Source organism: Maylandia zebra, linkage group LG18, assembly GCF_041146795.1.
Source record: "Maylandia zebra isolate NMK-2024a linkage group LG18, Mzebra_GT3a, whole genome shotgun sequence".
Taxonomy (NCBI): domain Eukaryota; kingdom Metazoa; phylum Chordata; class Actinopteri; order Cichliformes; family Cichlidae; genus Maylandia; species Maylandia zebra.
This window is the reverse complement of record NC_135184.1, coordinates 25,248,022-25,271,945: the sequence shown is the minus strand read 5'-3', so window position 1 is coordinate 25,271,945 and position 23,924 is coordinate 25,248,022. Positions and strand designations below refer to the sequence as shown.

Here is a 23,924-nt window from a genome sequence, read left to right as displayed (position 1 = left end):
TCACTTTGTAGTGCAGGAGTCTGGGTGCTGAATTTGCCTGCAGTTTAACTGAAGGGAAATATTTGAGACAAAACCAAAGACAAAGACGCAACACAGCTAGAATCTTATATCAGACAAATCTCCCAGAGGTTCCAGCTGCTGGTCTCCTCAGGTTCCCAGATGTTTACGGACATCCGAGGAACTGAAGGAGGTCAGGGGTATATTTGCACCAACCAGGTGATTTCCAAAGAGATATTAACTGAAAACTTATCTTTAAAAAGACTTGTCTGTTGGTGAGTCTTCATCTGTAAAAGAAATGCAGTGTATGCCTAATTATTGCCCTCAAATAAAGAGTCATTATATGTTATTCATTGTACACTTGTTTTACTTTATTTAACAAGCTTGAAATTTGTTCATGAAACATCTCAACTTAAAACCAGATGTGTAACTAAAGCTAAACAACAAAGGTTATTCACACCTACAGCTGTTCAAGCTCACAAGTGGCTGAAAGCTCTCCCTTTCACCTACATTACTCTAAATCATAAAACTACATCAAGTTTTTAAAAAGAAATCATTGTGCTTGTTTTTGACAAATTGCACACATGTATACTGCAGTCACAGTTTAGAATTCCTCTAACCACCAGCGATTATTATTTTTATTAGAAGTTTATTATGTATTTGGTGAACCAGCATTAATTATTAGAAGTTAGAACCGGCAAACTGTTTGTACTAAAAATAATTACATGATTTGTCTATCAAAAATCTCATCATTCATTTTAAAATGAATCCGTTAAAAATGACAGTGACCGTGCTAATAAAAACTCTGATATGAAACGGTAAACACTTCAGTGACAGCAAAAAATCCTGCCTAGACTTGGACTTGCTAAAGTAATGTTTAAAAATGTTTCATTATTACCAGAATGTCTTTTTTTAAGTTTAAATTCAATTTACAGGTTTTTAATCTTAAACATGTCACACAAATCCATCAAAATCTGGTTGGATTTATTTTTTTTGTCCTAAGTTTAGATGGCACGTGAGTCTGACTGCGAGTCACCGCCATGTTAAAATACAAACACACTGCAGAGGTGACTACGTCTTTGGTTCTCCCTACATGATTTCTGTGCCAAGTTTGTTGCGCTTTGCCTTTAAGCTCCAGTTTTTTGCCAAGGAGCGTCAGTGGGCATGATCAGAGGTGGCCAAGTTCTGCACAGAGGAAGATGAATCGAGTCCAAGCAGCGTTCCCAGGTAGGACTGCTCTCGGTGGTCCAGCATCTGATCCGACCTCACGGGGTGGACGATGTTGCCCGGTTGAGGTGTGAGGGTGTACTTCTCTAAGAAGGCCATGTCCGTAGCCTGGTAGCCAGAGTTTTGCTGCTGTCCTTGAGTCTGCAAGCTAATGACTGTGTGAGTCTGTGAGGAGTGAGGTGGAGGCCTGTGAATGGTCAAGTCGCCCTGCGCTCCTCCAGCCATCTGGATGGGAACTAAAGTGACGGGAACGCACACGTTTGTAGGAGCGGGGCTGGTTTGGTGGCTCGACTTGGGCTCGGCATGGTACGTCTTTGAGCTTTCCTCAAAAGTAACCGACACTATTTTTTCTTCACCGATCGAGCTGAGGGGCTGCTCGGCAAAGCGCGTGCTGTGCACGTGGTCGACGTGGTACTTGAGCTTGTCTTTTCTTTTAAAAGTGGCGCTGCAGTGGGGACAGTTAAAGGGACGGACGTCTGAGTGAATCACCATGTGCTTCGTCAAAGTCTTCTTGATCCGAAATGTCTGATGGCACTCGGGACATCTGTGCGGTTTCTCACCTGTTACACATAACACAGAAAGACAGACATTCACGTCTACGGCACCTTTAATTTAATAATAATCATCTTCTGTCCTGATGGACCCTGCATCAGAACACTGACTGTCAGGCTTTCAAGACCCCCCGACTGTTTGTAGAGGCGTCTTTTGTTATCACTTCTCCAAACCCAAAAAGTCTTTATTTCATGGTTCTTCTAAATGTTGTCTACTCGACACAGCTCATACAAATGAAACTGTTAAACAACGAATGCACAGCTGTCAGCAGCAGTTAGTGGTCTTGTTATAGTTTCTGCATCCAGGAGTCTGCTCAGATCTGTTTGTGTCAAAGTGACTTAAGTTTTATCATGAGACGGTGAGCGCGGAGCTTACAGACACATCCACGGGGCTTAAAGTGAGATTCAAAGAACAAGAATGACTACTCATCCAGATATCTGTGTCTACATCCAAAACAGAATATAATCTCCAGTTGAAGCTGCTCATGTTTAAAGGATTCAGAGTTTATAAAAAAAAGAATAAAACAAGCCTAAAAACACTCATTAAAGATCCACTTCTTTTCTGTTCTCATACAGGAAGTATTTTCAAGCAAATGTAGACTTTCCACTAATTCATTTGCTTCCTTACCTGAATGAGTCCTGAAGTGCATTTCTAGACTTGACTTTCCTTTAAATTCTTTCTTGCAGACCTCACACTGATGCACAGCAGTTTTATACCTGAGAGGAAAAAAAATCTGTCATTAACACACAAAGAGAACGTTTACCAAACCTCCAGGCTACTCTGGAAAGGAGATGCAGAGAGAAGCAAGTGACAACAACAACACAACTACACTAGAGAACCAGCCCGTGGTTTGTATAACATACTTCTGCCAGACTTTCTCTCCCAGATGAACACTTCTGTAGTGGACTGTCAGGTGATCATGGCGTCTGAAGCACTTGCCACACTCCTCACACTGGTGTGCTTTCTCACCTGTAATAGAAATGGGCACAGTTAAAATACTGTTTTAAGTGTTTTACGCTGTACCATGTGACTCTGTGCGGAGAAAAAGCCACAAAAGTAACAAGTAAAACTAGAGAATAGCGCTGCCGTCCCTTCCATGCTCACCAGAGTGTATTTTCTGATGTTTGGTCAGGTGATCGTGGCGTATGAAGGTTTTCCCACAAACATCACACTCATATCGCTTGTCATCATGGTGGACTCTGAGGTGAAGCCTGTCCAAGGAACAGTTTTCTCATTAAAGACAAGTCTACTATGAAGTTATGTTCATAAGGTCATAAGATACCTTTATTAGTCCCACAAGTGGGAAATTTCATAGTAGAAAGTTTGAAACTTTTGTGATCACCAACACCAAACGGCGTCTCCAAATCTCACAGGACCCACCTGTAGGAGCTGCCGTGACGGAAACTTTGGCCACAAATACTACAGAGGTGAGGTTTCTCTCCACTGTGGATCCTCAAGTGCTCCTTTAGGGTTGTCCTGTGATGTGGAAACTCAAATATGATCATCTATGACTATTTTTTTTAAATAAATAATCATTGCCGTATAACATAGTGCACTCCCACATAAAAACGGGCCATGTGGGAAATGTAACAGGCACAGACAGGTGTACCTTTCTCTTACTGATTTCCCACAAACCAAGCAGGTCCACTTTCTTTTGCCTCCATGTGTGCACTCGATGTGCCTCTTCCTGTTGCCGGTGTCATTAAACTGACGACCACAGATCTCACAGGGGAAAGGACCTGAAAATGAGGCAGGACGAAATCGAGTAGATCAATTGCTACTTCAATATGGGTTACAGAAGTACACCCTGGCACATTCAGATAACCATTCACTCTCACATGAACAAATACAGTCAATTTAGAATCACTAACTTAACCTAAACTAACCCGTCTGCATGTCTTTGGACTATGAGACGAAGTTGAAGCACCTGGAGAAAAACGTTAAAGGTTTGGATTTAATATAGTCTGAAAACATGAAAAACAAAAACTTTATCTCCTGAATATTCTCTATTTAAATACTTATCTGAGATTCAAAAATACATTTAAATATATAAGTGAAACAAATAGTTCTCACCTAAGTGGAACTTCTCTTGGTGTTTCAGCCTGGCAAACCTGGATTTAAAGTATTCATCACAGAAGGAGCATTTAAAAGGCCGGTCTTGGCTGTGCAGGATCATGTGCTCCTCCAGATGAGGTTTGCGAGTGAAGGTCTTGAAACAGATCTGATACAGAGAGTTCAAAGGTTACAGGTAGGATTAATTCATCATTACAGCCCATATAAAAGTCATGGGTGTAAACACTGGTTATTTCACAGATATACTAATATAAAGAGTTTCTTTAAATATTGACACAGGAAAACATTGATCAATGAGCTTAATCCATTATTATAACTTTACCACAAGACCACAAACTATCCAGTTTAGCCTACAGCTGCCATCCTGTATAAACTCTGAGCAATAAATTATTATCATTTAGTCTCTTATAAAAGACATTTCACAATAAGTTGTGTAACATGTAAATTTCCATTTTAACAAATGTTACTTGCTGAACAGTCCTTGTCTTTGAAAATAATCTGTCACCTTCCTCTCCTCTCCTTCTTACATCTTTCTCCATTTCTCAGATTAAAACGATCACACACTAACTTTTTTCTCTTCAAACACAACAACTGTTGGAGCAGCAAACAAGAGAGACTGTGTGGCAAACGGCACAGACACTTTGTGTTTGGTGACACCTGTTGAGCTGTCTGAAAAGCTGCATTTGAAATGACATGCCACATAAAAAAATGTATGAATTAAAAAACAAATCATCTTTGTTGATCCTCACTCCTCCTCCGTAGGCCTAGCAGAAGGCTTGAAAATAAGTACTGTAACTTTATTGACATTTGCATGCATGAATGCATGACAGAGACGAGAAAGGAAAACGTGTTCAAAGAGTTTGCAAGTGGGTTGTGCGTTCTGGTCTGATCAGTATCTTACCACATCAGCTGCAGACTGCAGAATGAAAAATTAACTCATTTGATAATGGGAGGGAGAACCTTCAGTTTTCAGGCCCCTCTTCTGTGGAACCAGCTTCCAGTTTGGACTCGGGAGACAGACAATATCTCTACTTTTAAGATTAGGCTTAAAACTTTCCTTTCTGCTAAAGCATATAGTTAGGGCTGGACCAGGTGACCCTGAATCCTCCCTTAGTTATTCTGCAATAGGTGTAGGCTGCCGGGGATTCCCATGATGCAGCTGCTTCTTCAGCCACCTTTCTCACTTACTATGCATTAACAGACCTCTCTCCACTGAATCATACTTGTTATTAACCTCTGTCTCTCTTCCACAGCATGTCTTTATCTTGTCTTCCTTCTCTCACCCCAACCAGTCACAGCAGATGGCCCCGCCCTTCTCTGAGCCTGGTTCTGCCGGAGGTTTCTTCCTGTTAAAAGGGAGTTTTTCCTTCCCGCTGTCGCCAAAGTGCTTGCTCATAGGGGGTCATATGATTGTTGGGTTTTTCTCTGTATGTGTTATTGTAGGTTCTTGCACCTTGAGGCGACTGTTGTTGTGATTTGGTGCTGTATCAAATAAATTGAATTGAACTAATATTATTGTTGATTCCACAGACTATCAGTTAAAAAGATAAAGTTCTTAAAAAGTATTTAATTTGATAATAACTGATTGTTTGATTGACTGAGTCTTGGAAATACATTATAAAAAATGGATGTGGGCTCATCAGGAGAAATACATTTGCTAACATCACTGTCAATAACATAAATATTTCTTCAAAACTGAAACCAGTCCTCACAGCACATTTCCAGCTTTCACTCTTCCTCTTCCTTTTGGTAAGAAACTCTTGGATGTGGTCTGGATGAAACCTGACAGGAAAGAGAACATACTTCATTACACAGCGCAACAGCACAGCAGCAGCTCAGCTGATGTTGGTGTTGTGTGATGTTTGTGCTGCACAAATGACTTAACTATAATATCCGACCTGCACTGGCTCCCTATTAAATTTCGTATTGATTTTAAAATCTTATTGCTCACTTTTAAAATCATAAGTAACACCGCGCCCAGCTATCTTACGGATCTCCTCAGCTTTTATATCCCTGGGAGAGCGCTTAGATCAGCAGGCCAAATGCTCCTGGTGCGACCTAGATCTCGGCTCAAGACCAGAGGTGACCGCGCATTCGCCACTGTCGCACTCTACCTCTGGAATAACCTCCCCCTAGCTATTCGGGCGTCTGATTCAATTCAATCTTTTAAATCTCGATTAAAAACTTATTTGTTTAGTCTTGCTTTCCCCGCCTCCTAGAGCCCACATTTTTAGTGTACTGGAACTTATCTTTATCACTTTGTTAATGTTTATAATGTTTTAACCTTCAGCATTGTGTGCAGACTTCACTGGTGCCTACTATGCCTGGTGTATTATTGGTTAGTTATGTCACCCGCCTGTTAGTATATTTTATTTGTATTTTCATATTTGTATTTATTATTGCTCTTAACTCATTCTGTGAAGCACTTTGGCATACCTGTGGTTTTTTAAATGTGCTATATAAATCAAATTGTATTGTATTGTATAATATCTTAACTAGAATTTAAGTAGAGCCAGAGTTTTACAAATATGAGCGCTATAGTGCTGGTGACACTGCTTCAATCATTTTAATTGTATATTAAATCCAATAACACGGAAACTGAACATGTAAAATGATAGACTGCCAATCTCAGACTCTTCACCACGAGGCTGATCTTTCTGGATTTATTTTTAACTATTAGTGTATATGAATTATCATTCACTGCACTGCACACACCATATACACTGTATGTACATGGATGCAGTGTTATAGCTTCTCTTTTTTGTAAAAAGCAAAGCCTAAATACCTCCCACACATGTATGCTGATATCTTGAGCTGGTAATGATTTGCAACCAGAGCGACAGGGAGTGGTCCAAACATACTATACTTGCACATTTACATCCATTTTCTTACCCTGGCATCAATCATCCCATGAACATTATGTGAATTTATTACAATACCAAAGTAAAATGGCCATCTCTCACCTCCTGACGTGCTTGGCCAGGGTTTTCTTGCTGGCATGGAGTTTGTTGCAGAAGGGACATTTGTGCTCCTTTTTCTGGAACGGGACGTCGCTGGCGTGCTTCTTCTTGTGTACAGTCAGGTTAGACTTGGTGGAGTAACGCTGCAGACAGATGTCACACTGGAAAGGTTTCTCGCCTGTGTGCACTCGAGTGTGGCTCTCATATTTCCCTGGAAATATGATTTATACTGTATTAGGAACACATCTGGGTCATAAGATAAACACACACTACAGACGTACCTCTACAAGAAAAAAACCCTTTACACTTACAATACAAACACAGCAATGCCTTTTAGAGGCACTCTCTAAAGACAGTTTAGAGGCCACAAAAAAATCTATTTATAAACAATGGCCATGTAAGTTTGGATTTTTTCCCCTTAATAATAAGCACCTTCATTTAGAAACTCTTGTATTTACTTGTGTTATCTTTGTCTAATATTTACATTTGTTTAATGATCTGAAACATTTAAGTGTGACAAACATACCAAAAAACAGGAAATCAGTAAGGGGTTAAATCAGTTGAATAGTCTTCCACACTAGTTGTGTTATCACAAATCCTGCTTTCCTTGGTTAAACAGAATCTAATATTAAACACTTGCTGAACATTACAAACTTACTGTATTATAAATATTATGAAACAGAAGGAACCATGGCCAGGAGATGAGACTCGTATGAAAATGTAGACAAAAAAGAAGACCCTTCGTATGACATAACTTGTTTTACTGTCTAACAGGTTAGCCGTGTTAATGGTGTATGTATGTATGTATGTATGTATGTATGTATGTATGTATGTATGTATATATATATATATTTATTTTACCCATGAAATTATGGGGGGTGAAATGCTGCAATAAAATTTAAAAAGTGCAAACTACAACTCATCTCTATTAACGTTTGGGGTTACAAAGCGCTGATAAATAAACAAAAAGTTTTACAAAATCAATTTTGACTGATCTTCTATGGAATGACCCTCAAATCTTAGGCTGTGGTAATTCATGATGAGCATTTATAGCTATTATATGTGTGTGCCGACCAAACACTGAATGACATTACAAAAAATAATTATCTCTGGTCTTATCTGTTAACCCTGTAAGATAAGAATAACACTAATAATCTAGATCTTATTCCGTGGTTCCCACCTGCACGGTCAAACGTCTTTTCACATTTGGGGCACTTGAGGATCTTCTTGCTGGAGTTCTGTATGATGACTGGAGCCAGACCTTCAGGATACACTGGACTCTGGTTAGAGCTTCCTGCTGCTGCTCCAACATGCATCTCCACCCTGTCAGCAGCCTGCTGCTCTGTCCTCTGTAGATCTGAATTCTGCAGATCTGCACGGCTCTCTGCCTCATCAGCTGTCTCAGCAATAATAGCGGCATTTGCGTCTCCTCTCTCTTCCTCCTCCTCTTCCATATCCATTACATCGTCACCCTGAACTGGTTTAGATGCCTTATTCACATCCAGCTTGGCTGTCACATTCACTTCCCCTTTTCCTTCCAGTCTGTTTTTGTTGTGCTGCCTTGATGATGCAGTGCTTTGTTTTTCCTTGGGAGCACTGCTACTGTACTCACCATCATTTCTTTTATACTTAGTAGGTGTTCTCCTCCTACGAGCTGATCTCCGTGTGGTAGCACTTCCCTGACCTGTCGTCTTTTCTTCCTCATTTGAGGCCTCCTGATGTACATCAGTGTGTACACTCTCAGCCAATTGACCCTGATTGGAGTTATCATGACCGAACAGGTTTCCTTGAACATCAGCTGGACTGTTGATCTCTGTATCAGCTCCTGGCGAGTTATTGGAGGTAGTTTCCACTTTATGAGAAGCTATTGTCTCAACCTGGGTTTGTATTACACTTACAGGTTGTACTTCACCGTCTTTACATAACAGCTTTAATATATCCATCATGTCCAGGAATCGGGCCGCTTCAGTTAGAGCTGGGAGTGCTGTCTCTGCAACAACACACTCAGCGGTGTACAAGAAGCTGAGCAGGTGCTGGAAAACAGAGTCCTCCACGTGCTCCAGAGTCACATGAGTTTTAGCAGAAGGATTCTTGGACAGCTCAGCATGGAAATAGCTGCTCCCATGGGCCAAAACCACCTTGTGAGCACTGTAGGTCTTCCCACCTACAGACACAAACACATCGCAGAACTTCTGCCGGCTCCGGTCCTCATTCAAGAAATTGAGGAGGTTGTTACTATGCTGTGACATGATCAGATGTCTCATTTGTGGGGCTGACTCCTGTAACGTTTCAGAGTTTGTTGGGATGTTGGATGGAGGTACACCGTCACCACTGGCACTGGCCTGCCTGCCACGTCTGGGACGGAGCATAGTGCTAGGCTTTTTCGTCATTAATGTGTCTGCAGGTCTACAAGGAATCCCTCCTGGAGAGAAGAGGAATGTCATCAGAGCTGGGACTGAACATGTATAGCTGCTGACTACTTGGTTTTTTATTCAGATTTCACAGGAGCACGTTAGTCAAGAGGTTGCACAAATGGTTTGGTATGTAAGTGCAACACAGTGCAGCAAAGCTGACTGTAAAAGGAGACTGTAGTCATACATATGCATAACCACACATAAAAAGATGCTAAGAGATTTCTCGTGCTAATGCGAAACACAAAACTGCTATTCGTTATAAACAATGCATTCAACACAATAAAGGCCTCAGTGGCCTTAAATGTGAAATTAAGCTAACTTAACTCTGCTGCTAATCTAAATTGTTAACTGCCAGGACAGGGGCATTTACATATTCGCTCCCCACCTCAAGGACCCCTAACATTGTGTTATCGGAGTGACGGGCGGGCCCCCCTCCGAGGAGAGTGTTGACAAACGACCTCTGATGTTACCCTGCAAACTATCATTTCATACGCACTCGTATTTTAACCAAACGTCTTACCTAAGAGTTGCGGGACACGTTTACAAGGGACCGCGTACCCCCAGCTTGAATAAGAAATGTGAGAAATAAACGAAGGAATAATAATTTCCTGGATATTTGTAACGCCCCACCAGACACCGAAACAAGCCGTTTGCTCATTGGCTGCTTCAGCTTTTGTTCTCTAACGGTCCATTTTTATCCGCGTAAACACAAGCAGCAGAGAAATAAACCTCAACAATTACGACAGTTCATGCCCGTGTTACTTCATTTTCTATATAATACATGAAAAGTCAAAGACGAAATAAACAAAGGCTGGGGTGTTTTTTGTCGATTATCATCGTGAGCTCATAACACGACGGCATCATGGGTAATGTAGTCCAACAGCTAATGGCATATTGGCTTTCTTTTTTTTCTACTTTCCAACTACATTTATCTGACAGCTAACATTTAAGATTTTTTTTAAACCGTTGACAACATATAAATGCAGTATTTTGTTTTTAAAAATGTAAAAATTCCCAGCCAATTGCAACAAAAATATAATATAAAGTAATATTGGTGGAATCGTGGTGAGATGGTCGGCACTGTTGACCCACAGCAAGAAGGCCCCTGGATGTGAATCCACGATTAGGCTGTGGCCCCTCCAGGTGGAAGAATTTACAGAGTCACCCACCTCCTGCAGGGCAATTTGGTTGTACTGTATATTTAAATTTGAAGTACATTGTTAGCACTGTACTTCTGAATTCACTAAAGTGAATGCATGGCAATACGGAGTATTTTGGTAATATTTTCAGTGAATGAGTTTAAGGGTTCAAAACCCTCATCATAGGGTGGAGTCCTAGGTTTATCAGCCTGAGCCAGACCAATGGTAAAATAAGCAACACAAACAGAGCATCAAGCCCATTAGTTGTACCAGAGACCAAAGTGAATGCTCTTAGAGTTAAATGAATTGTGGTTACGTCAGAGGCATTTAAATGACAAAGATGCTTCCCAGATTAGAAACACTGGCCTCAGTTTGCCTCATTCAAAGACTGGAGCCTTGATCCAACCCACTGCAGCCAAACTGCACTCAACCTGCAGTGCATATGTGTGTGCACGTGCACACATCCATTTGCGTTAGTGTCCATGTTTCAGGACATGTGCATAAAAGTGAATGGAAGGACTGCTTACCTCTACATAAACTTAATTCTCAAACTGAATATCAGTTGTGCCCAAACTCTGGCACCTCTGGCATCGCCATCCCTTACATAAGAGGACATTAGAGTTCTGTCCAGGGAACATGCTTGAAGTTGTTCAGATTAGCCTCTTGGGTGCACCCCTCCCTTCCCCAACACGTTTAACGTGTAAGACATTGTAAGTGCATTAGCTTAATCCCTCCTATCTGGCGTGCAGCGATCCATGCATTTCAGTGAACGCACACAAACAGTGGTCCTCAGGCAGTGAAGATGGAGGTGCACATGCAAGTATTTTCACCTGTGTTTGATCCAAAATAACAAACCTGCCAAATATTGAACAGTTTGTAGGATTGTAAGGGACAATGTTGAGATTCAGCGTGTATTTGTGCATGCTGTGGTTGCTTTTTGCAGGTAAATATAACTTGTGTGTTGTTGTCACAGGTCAATATTAGAGTCATTAGTATGTTTTTCTGCTCTCGTTCTCACCTCGTCATTGGCACATTTGAAGTGAAGTGAAGTGTACTGAAGTTTGTACAGCTGATTTTTTTTTGTATGTTTAAAATTAATTCATTTGTGTAGACGCCTTACGTGCCTCTCTGTTTACACAAATATATGTATAAAAAGTTATAATGAACTATAATCTGTTCTCTAGACACCGTCTCCAGCGAGGACATCAGTGGATGTGAACAGCAGCCATGCCAAAACGGTGGTGTATGTGAGAGCCACAATGGAGGATTCAGATGCCTTTGCGCCTCTCAGAGCCAAAACGGGCAGCTGTATGGTGGACAGAATTGCACAGTTGCACTTACAGGCTGTAATGAGAACCAGTGTGAAAATGGAGGAGTGTGTTCTCCCTTATTTGTGAACGATCACCACAGTTACACATGCATCTGCCCTGCTGGCTTCACGAGCCCTAAATGCCAGACTCCTACTGTTTTCTCATTTGAGTCCAGAGGCTATGTGTACATACAGACGCCGCTCCTAGACCAAGAAGCTCCTCTTAACGTCACCTTCAGCTTCAGGACGGAACAACTGGTTGGCACCCTCTTACAACGCAGGGTGGACGATCTGCTCTTCAGCATCGAGCTGATGCACGGGCATCTCTGCCTCCTCAGCCTGAGAGGCCAAGGCTCCAGCACATTGGTTCAAGAGCTTCCAGGATATTTGTCTGACAGCAAGTGGCACACAGTGGAAGCATCTCTGGGTGGCGTGATCAGTCTCATCAGGCTGCTATGCACTGAAGGAAGCTGCACCAGAGAGTCCAATGCTGAAGTCCAGCTGCTTGAACAGGCCTCCTCTCTCCCTGAGCCCGAAGCAGTTCGTCACAGCCTCTTCATTGGAGCAATCAGTGGGAACTGGACACTGGGCAGGGCAGTGGAGGAAGCAGACTACCCTCCTGCTTTTCTGGGCTGCTTCAGAGATGTGTTTGTAGACTCACGGCTGTTATTGCCGGTTATAGCGCCAGAAGGTTCACACATCCAGGCGAACATCACTGTGGGGTGCAGCGACAAAGACAAGTGTGACGACAGCCCGTGTCAGAACCGAGGCCGCTGTGTTAGCCAAGGCTGGAGGGGTTACCTTTGTGAGTGCCACAGGCCATATGAGGGAAACAACTGTGCAGAGGGTAAGACTTACATATACATTAACATCATTGCAAGCTGTGTAAATTTTTTAATTAGATTCTCAAATAAACTCAAATTGCTTGTTAGTTCCCAGTTTTTCTTCCTATTTGCTCCGCCATCCACAAAAACCTTGTCTGTCCCCGCCTACTGTTCAGGGCTTCTCCTGTGTTTGTTTCCTTACCTGCAACATCAAATACTGCATAAAGTCATGGCATTAAAAAGCTCTGCATCCAGTGTTTTGTTGACCTGTCTCTCCATCCCAGCCTCCTCCCTACATAGTCTTTTTATTTCTTTAGGTACAGAACCTCAAAAAACAAATTTTCTTTCCCACAATGAAACACAGCAATGGAGGTCCTCTTTAACAAATGGCTGTTTCAGTCTGAGGTTATAACTTTTAAAAAATATGTAGGTTTTGTGAGCAAAAGCCTTTTTTGGCCTTGTGCAACTTTTGGTTTAATAGATGTGGTGCGATTTCCATTGAACCACACCCATTAGCGCTAACCTGATCTCTGTTAGGTAACATTTCTGAATCCTGAATAACATTTAATTTAGCTGATGACAAATTATTGGAGATACCCTTTAAATATAGGTGCACTGGTTCAAGTTCAAGCTCAGCCTGAGTCATCTTGCTGCTCAAGTGTCAGTGGTGAGCTGTGAAGAGAAGCACCCTGCAGGATAAAATTAGTCGGCAGACGTTAAAGGAGCTTACGGAGCTGGTAGAAATAGCAGACTGTCAAGTCAAACAGCCATGCTTTTAGAACATACACCTGCATCGAGGATTAAAAAAACGTGGTGTTCAGTAATTGACCGGGAATGCCTTCAGTTTGCCAGATCAGGGAGTCTTATGGACTTGTGTCTTCTTTGGTTGCCAAACTGAGGAGCTCCTCCTTGTAATGACCTGCGAGCCTTCTTCATTGTAAAAACCTTTTACTGAAACAATAACTCGTTTAGTTCCCATAACACTGACGACTGTACAATAATCATGGCATTCTTTTGCTTAAAAATGAGATTAGAGACTAATTGGTGTTAGATAAGACGATACATCTTTTTATCACTTACATAAAGACTGGAGATGCTGCACATTTTTGATTTTACTGGGATTGTACATGTAAGACTTTACTGCTCCTGTTAAGTAAATTATGAATTTCTCTCTTTCTCGTGCTTATACAGAGTACATCACAGCCAGGTTTGGAAACAAAGACCTCGAGAGCTATGCTGTGTTCTCATTGGATGATGACCCAGGTGATACTGTGATCATATCCATGTTCATCCGCACCAGACAGTCCAGTGGTCTGCTCCTTATCATGACTAACACCACAAGCCAGTACCTCCGCCTGTGGTTGGAAGTGGGTATGATCAAAGTTCAGGTCAACAACTTTGAGACCCTGGTCGGTCGGGCTGTGATCAATGACGGCCATTTCCACCTGGTGACTCTGAAACTGGAAGGAGTGGTAGCCACCTTGTTCCAGTCAGCCCAAAGCCAGGGCTTTATACCCATCAGGCTCATCCAGGTCCATCCTGGGGATATGGTTTATGTCGGGGGGCTACCAGACTCAAGGGCATCGGCTTCTTTTGGCGGGTACTTCAAGGGATGCATCCAGGATCTGAGGATTAACAACAAAAGACTGCAGTTCTATCCAATATCAACTCCGGTAGAATCGTACAACCTGGAACAACTCATCAGCGTTGCAGAAGGATGCAGCAGCGACAACGCCTGTGCTGTGAGTTATGGCAGTGCTGCCATATCGATAACGCTGTTGTGCATGAGCTGCTACCCCTTGCGACCCTGGTGTCTGCACTAACACTGAAAGAGTGCTTTATAATTAATTGATACTGTCTTCTCTGCATTAGGTGAACCCCTGTCTTAACGGGGGAGTGTGTTACTCCATGTGGGATGATTTCATTTGCAACTGCCCCCCCAACACTGCAGGGCGGCGCTGTGAGGAGGTGAAATGGTGCGAGCTGTCTCCCTGCCCAGCTGCTGCAATGTGTCAGCCCCTCTCTCAGGGTTTTGAATGTAAGTAACCTGATAACAGGTTCCAGTCATGCATAATGCATGTCCTGAAAGTACATCATCAGGGAGGAATAAAGACTCTTTAAGAATTCATTTCCCATTCATGGCACATGCAAGCATTTGGAAGAATTTACAAGTAATGTGCAAGCGAACTGACATCCACTGAAGACATCATCAGCACTGCACGTCCCTTTAGGGGACTCAATGGTGCACACACAGTTTTAATTACAGCACTGTTGATTACAGCAGGGAACACAGTAGAGGCAGGGATCCTGCATGGGATTCCTCTAAGGCGTGGTAATCCCTGGTCAGATTAACTCTGCTGCCACATGGCTGTGGTAGTTTATGATGACATGTCTTCCTGGAGCAGTCACATGTTCACAGAGGGGAGGGGAAAAAACAGTAGCTTTTTAAACAGTTTTTGAGCTAATTTGCTGTTTAAATAAAAACAAACGGTAAGGACAGTGGGGTTATTTCACACTGGATGTTTTTGGAATTATGTTTTCGTTGAAGTTATTAAGGCTCAGTCAGAATAAAGTGGAATCATCTCCTTCTGTACGCCAGTACAAATCAGTTTCCGCTGAGGCAGAGTTGGTATGTTTGTATTTGCTATGCTGCCAGGCTACTGTCAAGTGTGGTTGAACTTACAGAGTCCTGAAAAAAGACATTAGCTTAATTAAACTCTAACCTTGTGACTACACTAGGAACTTCCCGCTCACAGGGTGCGCTTTGTAAAAGCAGACCAGACTGTTTTTTTATTAAACATGAGCAGTATGCAGTTCTTAAAGAAACTGGTTTAACGCTTTATAATACAGCGTGCAACTCAGCATGTAATTCCCCTGTAATTTAATGGAATGTCAGTGGTTTTTTTATTTGATATTACAATGTAATTATAATAACCTACACATTCATAAAGGTAGGAATACTAGAATAATGCTTTTAGAGGACGCAAATAAATAATTGTTGTAAATAAATTGAATAAGTCTGTAAGTAATTTTTAGTAATTAGTAAGTAACTTTACATAGTGCCACAATTCTGGGTATTTTACAGGAAAGGGGATAAGTCATACTCTAAGTAATTGCTGCTCTAAGTGCAGCATAATTTCTTGGTAATTTGACAGTAAAACCAATAACATGTCCCAATCTTACATTGTAAGTAGACTGTAGTTTTAAGGGTATTTTATGGAGTGGATTAGCCTTGACTAACCTCAAGGTACTTTACGGGGTTTGAGACACTCCTTTTGAGAGATGTGAACAGTGATTTTGAAAGAAAGAAAATTAAATTCACATAGGCCTGCAAATTTAGATGGCATTTATTTTTTGTTTTAGCATTTGTAAGGGAGAAAAGTTCTTCTCACATCTATATTGGATAACTGAAAAGGAAAAAGGACAATCGAGTAATACAAAATCTACTGTGTACATGTGTTAAAAATAAAGGAAATTGGGAAAAGATTAATTTGCTTTATAATATGGCCCACGCCCCAAAATGTAGAGCATATTTACAATGGGTTGTGTCAAACTTTCAGCCACAGGGAGGACTAAGAGCAATGTGGTATTAGGTTACTCTTCAAGACCTGAAAACATGAGTCTTTAATGTTCAGGGGGGACTGTAGTCTGTATGGGTGTGATGCTTTGAGACTGCAACAAGTAAGCTGCTCCTCCCTGTCTCTGCTACAGGCTTGTCTAATGTGACATTTCGGCTTGGAAGCAGCATTCCACAATACCGGAGCAATGGAAAGATTAAGCGCAGCCTGACCAGTGTCTCCCTCAGCTTCCGCTCAAGACGGCTTGCTGCCACATTACTGCATGCACACAAGGACTCAAACTACCTGACGGTCTCTCTCCTGAACTCTCATGTGGTCATGGATCTCCAGGTTGGGGGTGACAAGGACAACGTGTCTATTCAAAGCCAGACTCAGTTCAGTGATGGAAAGTGGCACACTGTGAAGCTCAGCTTGGAAACCCAGGCATCGACCTCCAGTTGGATCATGGTCGTGGATGGAGGAAAGGAGGCCATTAGCATGCCCAAAACAGCTGTGGGTGACCTGGAGTTTCTCAGCAAGGAAGCGGACATCTTCCTGGGTGGTCTAAGCCTGAATGCTGGAGTGGATCTGTCTGGCTGTCTGGGTCCTGTCGAGATTGGGGGGCTTCTTCTCCCTTTCCACCCCGATACAGAGCTGAACCTGCCCAGACCTCAGGAGGAGCAGTTTTTGAGGATAAACAGCAATGCTCCCCTGCTGTACGGCTGCTGGGGAGCCAGTGTTTGCACACCTAACCCTTGCAGGAACGAGGGTGTCTGCGAGGACCTGTTTGACCTGCATCAGTGCACGTGTTCCTCCGAGTGGACGGGCCACCTGTGTCAAGACTCGACAGACCCCTGCATCTCCGGGCCCTGTCTCTACGGCAACTGTGTCAGCCTACCTGGAGGGTATAAGTGTGCGTGTGAGCAGGGGTACAGCGGCGAGCAATGTGAGGTAGAAGTCGATATGTGTGAAAAAAGCAATTGCAGCCACGGCGCCACGTGCCTCAAAGGCTTCCAGACGTACTCCTGTCTATGCCCTCAAAATATGACCGGCCAGTACTGCGAGTGAGTTCCTCAAGAGTTGATTTCAATGTCACCAGAGATAGCAATGTCACCAGTTGTGCTGATTTGCAAACTTCTCTATTACAGCGAGAAACTCCCTGAAATCCCATGGTACATCGAGACCAATCCGTAAGTGCTATTACATCAAATTCAACACACTTCACTTAACCAAGTAAACAACAAATCAACCATTTCTGAATTAAACAGTGTTTACTTTCTCTCTTCTGATGTTTGCCCAGACTTCCTCGGTTGCCCGTGTCTACATGCACGGGTACACGGTGGAACTACAGCTGCTTTAATGGAGGAAGCTGCTCCGAGGCTGATGATGCTTGTTACTGCCTGCCTGGCTTCGCGGGACAATGGTATGACATGCATAATGATAGTTAATTTGCACGCAACTTGTGATTTTAAAAGTCCATTTCAGTGCAGCTACTGCCCCCAGGTGGCCAAAAACAGAACTTTTTTAAATTTTCCTTTCAGGTGTGAGAAGGACGTGGATGAATGTGCCTCTGACCCCTGTATGAACGGAGGTTTCTGTGTCAACTATGTGAACAGTTTTGAGTGCGTGTGCGACATGAATTACTCGGGGATTCACTGCCAAATAGACGTCAGCGACTTCTACTTGTACCTCTTCCTGGGCCTGTGGCAGAACCTCTTCCAGCTCGTGTCCTACCTCGTGATTCGTCTCGACGACGAGCCAGAAATTGAGTGGGGGTTCCAGATCAACGATTAGACCCTCTTTATGATGAATAAAATCAGACCTAGCTCGATGTGAAGGGTTAATCAGTCACAACAGCACATCTACTGGAGGAGATCTGCAACACCTTTGGGCTGTATGAATCAGTTTTATCTCTTCCTGTGGGAACATACATGTCCACAGACATTGCGAGCAAATATATCTACCTACATAGTCTCCGTGGTAAGGGGAAACTGTTCTCCTTTGTGGCCTCTTGTGATTTAGGTTGATAAACCAGGTGTATCTGCATTAATCTACATAATACCTGCAGTATTTAAGTGGTCCGTGTTGCAGATACACAGCTCTTGGTTTCAGTGTGCACTCGTAAACATGAGACTTTTATGAATGTTTGAATTTTTTATGAAGACAATTTTTTTTAAATCTCAGCTTTACAACGAGCTGCTAACGAGGAACAGTGGCTGTTGATATACGTTACGTATTCGTGTAATGTATTGACAGGGTCAGCAATAGAGATGTGTCTGTTGTGAACAGGTTTATTTGGTTATGTTGAACAATACATACTCCATCGTGTTTTTGACAGTGTGTGAATCTGGTTCTAATACTGAAAACTACACTTTAGAGAGCTCTGTGTGTGCCTTAAATATCCACTTTTTGATCTGTGCGACAGCTTTTCTCTCACTGGGTTTTGTAACTGTTCCTCGCATAGTTATAATCAAGTGGATGAAACTGAAATTACAATATATGTATCTAAGACGTATTTACAAATATTTATGTAACGTAATATAAAATAAGTTGTCCTGCATACAGTATCTGATCTTGAAAGGGAACCCATTATGCTTTTCCTTCATTTCTCAAACATAGCATCTACAATTGTGGATGCTCATGTTAAACATGGATAGAGACTGAACTGGTGAGGTCAGCAAATGCAAACGTGAGTTAAACACTCACTTTTATGCATTTTTTTTTCTTTTGGCACTGTGTGATGTGATATGCCTAATATGACTATCAGGCACACCTGACGGGCTGCAAAAGGTCCAATATGTGATTAAAAAAAGGATCATACTGAAATATGAATCATGCAAACCTACTCTGAGTCACAGGAAAAAAACATGTGGATGGAAATGAGCATTAAAGGTCTCTTTTAGGAGAAACAAATATAAATAAATGTGAAATGTTTGGAAAATGACAGTTTTTATTTAAATCCTTTGTATACATATTGCTCATCTGAAACAGGCACATTCAAGAAAACACTACTTCAATTCACTCATCTGGTGATAACAGGTCAAATCTGATGCTAACAATGGTGCCAATAAGATTCACAGAAACATAGTAGCTGCCAAACGGACACAGGACAGGACAGACTCCGTATGGCTCCAGGTAAGTCCACTCGTCTTCTCCTCTCAAAGACATGCTTGATTAAATACTGATCATATGCAGTAGTTACCAAAATGGATGAAAATGTGACCTGACGAGTGAATTATATTTCGCAGCAGGGATCGTATTTTCACATTATATACATAATGTAAGGCCGCTGTGGAGCTGCTACCACAATCACACCCTACACGATGTTGTCTGTGAAGGTTCTCAGTCATCCTTGGACCAGGTCATCGTAGTCCAAGGAGCTTGGAAAGAAAAGCATCTGGACTTCTTTAAGTTGCTTATTATGTTATTTTTATACCAAAACACATCCATCCAACAAGTTAATGACTCATCAGTCCTGTTCATGGAGCTTACAGTCGCAGAGCTCTTTGTAGATCCTCTTTCGTATCTTTGGTATGTCTTTTTGTGAGAAGTGGAGGGGTCTTGTCAGAGCAAGGCATCTAGAATACTGTAAAAGAGCAATATCATGTAGTGAGCAAGCAACAGAAACAAATCTGAAACGATCATGCACGCGAACAAAGTCGCACATACCTCCAGAACAAAAACTCCGCAGTCGTTCTCGTTGGTCTGCTGCGGGACTTTCTGCGAGGAGCAGCAGGGGGAGACAGCACATCGTGTCAGTGAGAGCGAGCGTTCAAACAGGTAACAGTTTAAACCAGGACGACGTACCTCATCGAACGCCACCGTCCAACCGCTTTCAAAAGCAGTTTGCTTCTTTTCTTTTGCTTCGGTCATCAAGTATTTCAGGATGTTCTGTTGAGAGGAAAACGTTTAGATAGAAAAAGTATTTTGTCAAAGTAACTGCGTGTACGTGAAGTGTGTAATTACCCTTCCAACTTTCTGGAGCCCGTTCCCTTGAGAGTCATAAAGGCAGATTTTCTTTTGGACGATGTCGGCAGTCACCAAACACCAGTGAACCTCCAGATGGATAGGCACCAAAAGAAGTCTCTTAGAAAACAAATCCACCTGGACGAGACAAACGAGATCACAGCCACCCATCCCACCCACTCTTTAGTTCTTTAGAGACTTTTTTCATACTTTTCACTGCATAGAAATAAAAGTTATGTTAGTTCTTTTTGCTTCTGGGAGAAACATGGCAATAGAAAGCTGCATGACTAACAAGGGTATCACATCATTTCCATCTAAGAGCTCACCTGCTTCGTCCATCGCTTAACACCATCGTATCCTTTGGTCATCAGCTGCCGGTGGAAGAAACTGTTGAGAAAATGGACCTAAAAGCGAAGACAAACAGAAATCATCAGTTTATAACAATTAAAAATACGTAGATTTAAAAGTTCTAGGATCAAACATCGCTTTCAAGTAATAGGATAAATATTGGAACGATATCTACAGTATTGTCTCATATTGGGGTACCAGTACTCCTAGGGGTAGTCCACAGCACTACATGGGCTACTAGCAAGGAACCTGGGGCCTACTGCACCAGCATAAGGTCTAACTGTAGGTCTGTGGATTTCATCTCCATATCTAACAGCACTCAACGCAGCACTGGCTAACAAGCTGAGCCATGTTTGACGCTCAGAGGCTATTCGTCACCAGAGCATCACTGACCGACTGCCTAACCAATCATCCTGGCTGATGCTGCAGAGAGTATCACGTTTGGATGATATCTTCAGACTCAGGTCTGCTACACAAGTTCAGTGAATCTGCTCTCATGTGTGAAAAGCGACGGGTGCCAGTGGTCGACTTGCCCGTTCTGGTGATCTGTGGCACCGAAAGCCAGTCGAGCTGCACGAAGATCATCTGTGAGCTCCAACTAAAGGACATTAGGTTCTCATGCCACCCTCATAGAGAGCAGCTGGAAGTCATTTTGTGGGGCTCCTGCTTTTTTCTGCTCCTCCTTGTACAGAGGAGCAGAAACTGTTCCTGAAACTGGCTTGATTCCCTCTCCAGCTCTCCTCCTCCTCCATGCCTGCCTGCCCGGCAGGGTGACAGCAATACTCTGTCAGCCTTTTACAGCGGAGGGGTAAAAAGCATTTTAAACAGTCTGGAGTAAATAAACTGACCTCGTTAAATAATATAGAAATACATACAGCCTTATAGTCCCTTTATTGAAAAACTCAGGTAGGTGAAATCTTTCCTCGCTTAGCGTTCCGATGCAAGAAAAATTCCAGCATTTTTAGAGCTTCATTTAGAGCTTTGTTTAATTACCTTCTGATGGGATGAATCCATGATCAGTTCCCCGTACATGTTCATAACCTTCAACAGAAACAACAAATGCGTACACACACCCGTTACATTGATCTTAAACATTCACACTCCAGTGAATCCAGTAAAGCATGGCGTGTTTGGTGTTATAGATGATGCTAACCTGGTCGTTGAGCCAGTTCTGATCTGCCAGCGTCAACAAATCGTCCAGAGTCAACGTGTGTTTCTTGTAGACCACCTGAAAAGACCGGACGGGCTTCTGGAGGATCGCAGCTCGGTATCTGGTAACCTCAGAGAGGACTGTGTTTTTCCTGAACAGACACAAACAGGCAACGCTCAGAAAGCTCCCACTTACTCTTTACCACAACAACAGAATTCTGATTTACCTGTCACTTAAACCAGTGTAAAACTTCCCCTTGAGATGCCTCAAGACGTCGTTCTTACGTAATGGGATTAAGCTTCCATATTTCATGTAGAAGTCATCAAGAAACTCTGGAGAAACACAGAAACTCTTAACAAACGGCCCAGAGAAGAAAGTTGCACCAAATGTTAACGATGCACATACCGTGGATGTCCTTCGTCAGTGCGTTCAGGCTGACATCAGTGTGAGGGGATACTGTTTTTTTACTACTGATGGTCTCATCAGTATCTGTGACTGTACTCTGGTCCTGGCCTGGAGTACCAGCAGTCTGTGCTGATGGGCTGCCGACCTCGAGTCTTTGTGCAGGAGTTGTTCCTGGTACCCTGCTCTGTGTGACGTCTTCACATGTGTAACTGTCTGCATTTAATGAAGATTGGATACTATGACAGTGTCTTAAAGGCTCTCTAATTTCACCAATGTGTACCAAAGTTTCTCCTGTAATGGTTTCACCATCAGTACCTGCAGCAGCATCTGTGTTCACATCCTGGTTCTGTCTTTTAAGGGGATCCTCTGAACCTCCAGTATCACATCCAAGAGCTGACACAAGGACTGATGTTTTTGCTGCATTCAGCGCGTGGTACGCTTTCCTTTTATTTTTTTGTGTCTTTAAACTGAGGCCAGGGCCCGAGCCAAAGCGTTTTTTAGCTCTAAATATCCCAAAGTGGCACTTCTCTCTCCACTTCCTCCACATCCAAAGCTGTAGTTTACAGTACAAGCGCCTCTTGGCTCGCCTGGACATGTGAGAGACCCCATTGATTAAAGAAATGGATCCCTTCCTCCTCTTCAAGTATTTCGCTTTGCTCCGCTGGCTCTGTGCTCGGTGCATTTGGCAGAGAGTGAAGAACGCTTTCCGGCGAGCCAAGTGTGAGCGAGGCGGCTCAAATGTAGCAGCATTTAGCAACAAACCAACACACGGAGCTACATGGTTTCCGGGCCATGATCCAGCCGCTGTTAGATGAGACAATTTCACCTTGAAGTGGAAAGGTGAAATAACATGAGGTCTGAAGAATTCACAATTTGACACGATCCTCACAGCTTACTTAGGGGTCCCTGTCCTGGCTTTGGTTTCACAGTCTGACCATCTGCTGCGACACAGAACAAAAGTTTGATTACACATGAGCCTCACTTTGATGAAAAAGGATTTCATAAATAGATCTGATCCTACGGTGAACCGATCAGTGGCTGAACGCTGGTAAATTCTTCTCAGGTAGAGAAGAATTTTAGTAGCAGGCTGCTACTAACAATGTGCATATGGACTAATTACTTACTGCTTCTTTTACCAAGGCAAATGATCTGAACAGGTCTTCCATCACAGTTGTTGCTTTTGCACTTGCATCAGCTCTTTATACTGAGAAGGAGGCCTTTTTCAGAAGTTGTCAGAGGTCTGAGAGTTACAGACCTGCCTGCAGGTGCGCGTGTGCAGCACATGTCCCCACACAGAAAGACACACATTTTTATTTTTACAAGCAATATTATTTTGTTACCTCCAGGCTGTCGGAGCGGGTACAGGTCGCTGTTTTGCCCGCCTTGAATTGCTTTCTTCCAGACACGTGTTTCCAATCACAGACCCTTGCTAAAAAAAAAAAAAAAAAAAGCCGGCGATGTTTAAAGACACCCAACAATTGCCTGCAACAAACGAGGAGCTAGCCACACACTCACGTAGCCTCGCAGTTTCCCCCTCGTTTGGCTCAATGAAACCTCGAAGCGGAGAAAGCTCTTCGCGGACACGTCCTGTCTGTGTGTGCGTTCACATAAATCAGAGCGTTTTTTATTCAGAACACGGCGTTTGGAGCTAAAACTCTTTAGCTTACTTAGCATTCAGGTTAGCCGATGCAAGATTGGATCACGCAGACGGACGCAACGTGAGCGACGTCTTGCTGTGATTGGTTGTTAGACTTCGGCTTCATCCAATCCGTTGACCGTTAACAGTCACATGTAGTCACGTGCCCCTCTCATCCTGACCAATCAAAACACGATCTTCTTCTTTAGACGTCCGTTTAGTTACATTAAAGTGTGTCACTGCCCCCTGCAGGCCCTCTCTGTGCGTTCAGGGATTTTATTTTATAGAAATTTTATAGAAACAAGTGTTACAACAAATCTTGATAACCCGGGTAAATATACCGTATCTTCAACTTCAACTTATACAT

At 42.7% G+C, this 23,924-nt stretch overlaps 3 protein-coding genes across 5 annotated transcripts; 1 reads left to right on the top strand and 2 right to left on the bottom strand.

The window, feature by feature from the left end:
• Positions 1-343: 343 nt before the first annotated feature.
• On the bottom strand, positions 344-10,027 carry zbtb41 (zinc finger and BTB domain containing 41). The gene is made up of 11 exons (XM_004570472.5): positions 9,744-10,027; positions 7,990-9,231; positions 6,813-7,020; positions 5,562-5,631; positions 3,850-3,997; positions 3,386-3,515; positions 3,157-3,252; positions 2,881-2,987; positions 2,640-2,745; positions 2,404-2,492; positions 344-1,784 (listed from the first exon to the last, which is right to left on the bottom strand). Exons 2-11 carry the CDS (start codon positions 9,197-9,199, stop codon positions 1,153-1,155), a joined length of 2,796 nt encoding a protein of 931 aa, XP_004570529.1. The 5' UTR covers positions 9,200-9,231; positions 9,744-10,027; the 3' UTR covers positions 344-1,152.
• Positions 10,028-11,133: 1,106 nt separating this feature from the next.
• LOC101470289 (protein crumbs homolog 1) lies at positions 11,134-18,978 on the top strand. Its single transcript, XM_004570471.2, has 8 exons — positions 11,134-11,305; positions 11,547-12,518; positions 13,687-14,237; positions 14,368-14,533; positions 16,207-17,116; positions 17,201-17,242; positions 17,353-17,475; positions 17,594-18,978. Exons 1-8 carry the CDS (start codon positions 11,257-11,259, stop codon positions 17,844-17,846), a joined length of 3,066 nt encoding a protein of 1,021 aa, XP_004570528.1. The 5' UTR covers positions 11,134-11,256; the 3' UTR covers positions 17,847-18,978.
• Positions 18,973-23,684, bottom strand: LOC101469453 (sentrin-specific protease 5). 3 transcript variants are annotated; one of them, XM_012924456.2, is made up of 12 exons: positions 23,437-23,684; positions 23,262-23,350; positions 22,237-22,862; positions 21,922-22,134; positions 21,743-21,848; positions 21,520-21,667; positions 21,360-21,407; positions 20,345-20,422; positions 20,019-20,156; positions 19,860-19,943; positions 19,722-19,772; positions 18,973-19,638 (listed from the first exon to the last, which is right to left on the bottom strand). In XM_012924456.2, the coding sequence occupies exons 3-12, from the start codon at positions 22,601-22,603 to the stop codon at positions 19,522-19,524; spliced, it is 1,350 nt and encodes a 449-aa protein (XP_012779910.1). In that variant the 5' UTR covers positions 22,604-22,862; positions 23,262-23,350; positions 23,437-23,684; the 3' UTR covers positions 18,973-19,521. The 3 variants fall into 3 exon arrangements, with proteins under 3 accessions (XP_012779910.1, XP_004570526.1, XP_012779909.1); XM_004570469.2 differs by having other exon boundaries at positions 21,922-22,862; XM_012924455.2 differs by having other exon boundaries at positions 21,922-22,859.
• Positions 23,685-23,924: the final 240 nt, after the last annotated feature.